Source organism: Oryza sativa, chromosome 12 (assembly GCF_034140825.1).
Source record: "Oryza sativa Japonica Group chromosome 12, ASM3414082v1".
Taxonomy (NCBI): Eukaryota; Viridiplantae; Streptophyta; class Magnoliopsida; order Poales; family Poaceae; genus Oryza; species Oryza sativa.
The window spans coordinates 9,183,685-9,185,977 of record NC_089046.1 but is presented as its reverse complement, the minus strand read 5'-3'; the positions used below and the strand labels follow the sequence as shown (position 1 = coordinate 9,185,977).

Here is a 2,293-nt window from a genome sequence, read left to right as displayed (position 1 = left end):
CGTACACATCGTATACTCTCTTAAGTAAACAATAATAACAAGTTGGCTATAATAACCTTGATGTACAACTTTGTGGTATAGAATATTAAAGGTTTACTTTGACTTCATCGCCGTGACGTTGCCAATTTAAAGAACGTACAATAATTTACCTTATTTAGAACAATTCGCATCGTACTTTCATCGAATTTTCAAAGTTCTCTCTCTCCTTTTGAAAGGAAGGCAAGAAGATTGCCTCAAATATTGATAGAACAGAATAGTTTTTCATAATTTTGTGGACCAGTTTTATTTTGAGAATTTTTTTTTCTGGCTGCGCGCTTGCCTTCTTAAGGAAGCTCCCACTGCCTGTGTTACCACACCTGAGCCAACAACGACGACCAGCTCTAGCTCGTTGTAGCAATATCTCGTTGTAGCCATTTATTTTTTTTTTCCAGCAGGATGTTCAGAGTAACACAACTTCTCAGGTATTGTATACAATATAGCCGAATTATACACACTATAGCTGAAACTGGAAAGATTTTGTTGTGATCCGGTTGTGTTGCAGAGAGACTACCAAGAGAGTTATTGGAACAAAAACAACTTCCCGTGCAGATTTAACACTAAGTTGCTTCTCCACGGTGTCCAATTTACAGAGGTTAATTTCATCTGCCTTCCATTTTAGTTCTTGGATGATCTCCTGTTTCAATCATATGTACGTTGTTTCGTGATGAGATTGAGATGTATGCACAGGTTGGCTGGTAAGGTGGCTGTCATCACCGGCGCGGCGAGCGGCATCGGCAAGGCGACGGCAGCGGAGTTCATCAAGAATGGCGCCAAGGTCATCCTCGCCGACATCCAGGACGACCTCGCCCGCTCGGTGGCCTCCGAGCTCGGCCCGGACGCCGCGTACACGCGCTGCGACGTCGCCGACGAGGCGCAGGTCGCCGCGGCCGTGGACCTCGCCGTGAGGCTGCACGGCCGCCTCGACGTGTTCCACAGCAACGCCGGCATCCCGGGGAGGATACCGCAGGACGACGCGCTGTCCGTCGACCTCGCCGGCTTCGACCGCGTGATGGCGGTGAACGCCCGCCCGGCGCTCGCGGCCATCAAGCACGCCGCGCGCGTAATGGCGCCTCGCCGCACCGGCTGCGTCATCTGCACGGCGAGCGGCGCGGGCGTCGTCCCCATGCCGGCGCTCGCCATGTACTCCGTCTCCAAGGCCACCGTCATCGCTGTGGTGCGCGCCATGGCGGAGCCGCTGGCGCGCCACGGCCTGCGGGTGAACGCCATCTCGCCGGGGGCGACGAGGACGCCGATGATGCTGAACGAGATCCCGCGCCTCGCCGTGGTGTCCCCGGGCCTGAGCGGGGAGCTGAGGAGGATGGTGGAGGAGGGCGCCAGCGACGCCGTCAAGGTGCTCGAGCCGGAGGATATCGCGAGGGCGGCGGTGTACCTGGCCTCCGACGAGGCCAGGTACGTGAACGGGCACAACATCGTCGTCGACGCCGGCTACTCGGTGCACAAAGGAGCGGAGAACTCGCCGGCGCGTTGAACATGGCTAGTAGCTGGTGCCATGCATGTATGCATGCATGTGCCTTTGTCAGCGCCGTAATAATTCTGTTATTGACGTTCTTGAAATAAAGATGATGTGGCTGTGCAGTGACGCGACAACAGTTGAAATAAAATGCTGTAACTCGACTATTCGTAGTACTCCCCGTGCTTGCCAGCGGATATATGCCACATAATAGAGAAATGATAAAATAATTTGGATTAAAATATTATAAAAATGATTTGAGAATAATAATTTAACATGTGTATGTTTACTTTTAGAAAAAAATAAATTATAGATGTAATTACTATATGTTTGCATGTTGAGTTTTGTGCTTAATAGATTGATGTGATATGCTTGTATTTAGGTTTTATGAGTGCTTATAAATACTATACTCACATGTATGTTGAGCTTTAAAATACTATCCAAACTGTTATGTAAAATTATCGAAAAATTTGACAACATTCAGCAGCATATATATACCACTTCATGAAACATTAAAAGTCTATACTCAAGTACCACATCGAGGTATAGAAAAGAAAAATCCAGCAAATAAATAGTACGATTACTATCCAATTCACACTTCAATTATGTTAGGTTGACTGAAAGGGCACCAACTAGCATGTCTGACAGTGCTATTGAATACTCCCTCCGACCCAATTTAAATGCAGGTGTGCATTTTCATGTCGAACGTTTTACCATATATTTTATTTGAAAAATTTATAAAAAAGTAAAAAAAAATAGTCACACATAAAATACTCCCTCCAT

The 2,293-nt window shown here is 47.5% G+C and overlaps 1 protein-coding gene across 1 annotated transcript; it reads left to right on the top strand.

The window, feature by feature from the left end:
* The first annotated feature begins 328 nt into the window (after positions 1-328).
* Positions 329-1,686, top strand: LOC4351918 ((+)-borneol dehydrogenase 1). The gene is made up of 3 exons (XM_015763245.3): positions 329-461; positions 542-631; positions 727-1,686. The coding sequence occupies exons 1-3, from the start codon at positions 436-438 to the stop codon at positions 1,526-1,528; spliced, it is 918 nt and encodes a 305-aa protein (XP_015618731.1). The 5' UTR covers positions 329-435; the 3' UTR covers positions 1,529-1,686.
* The last annotated feature ends 607 nt before the right edge of the window (positions 1,687-2,293 follow it).

Excerpts from the sequence above, each read along its gene's own strand:
- LOC4351918 (XM_015763245.3), top strand. The coding sequence starts at position 436 with ATGTTCAGAGTAACACAACTTCTCAG. Across the intron at positions 462-541 it reads AGAGTAACACAACTTCTCAG|AGAGACTACCAAGAGAGTTA; the intron begins GTATTGTATACA and ends GTTGTGTTGCAG. Across the intron at positions 632-726 it reads ACGGTGTCCAATTTACAGAG|GTTGGCTGGTAAGGTGGCTG; the intron begins GTTAATTTCATC and ends ATGTATGCACAG.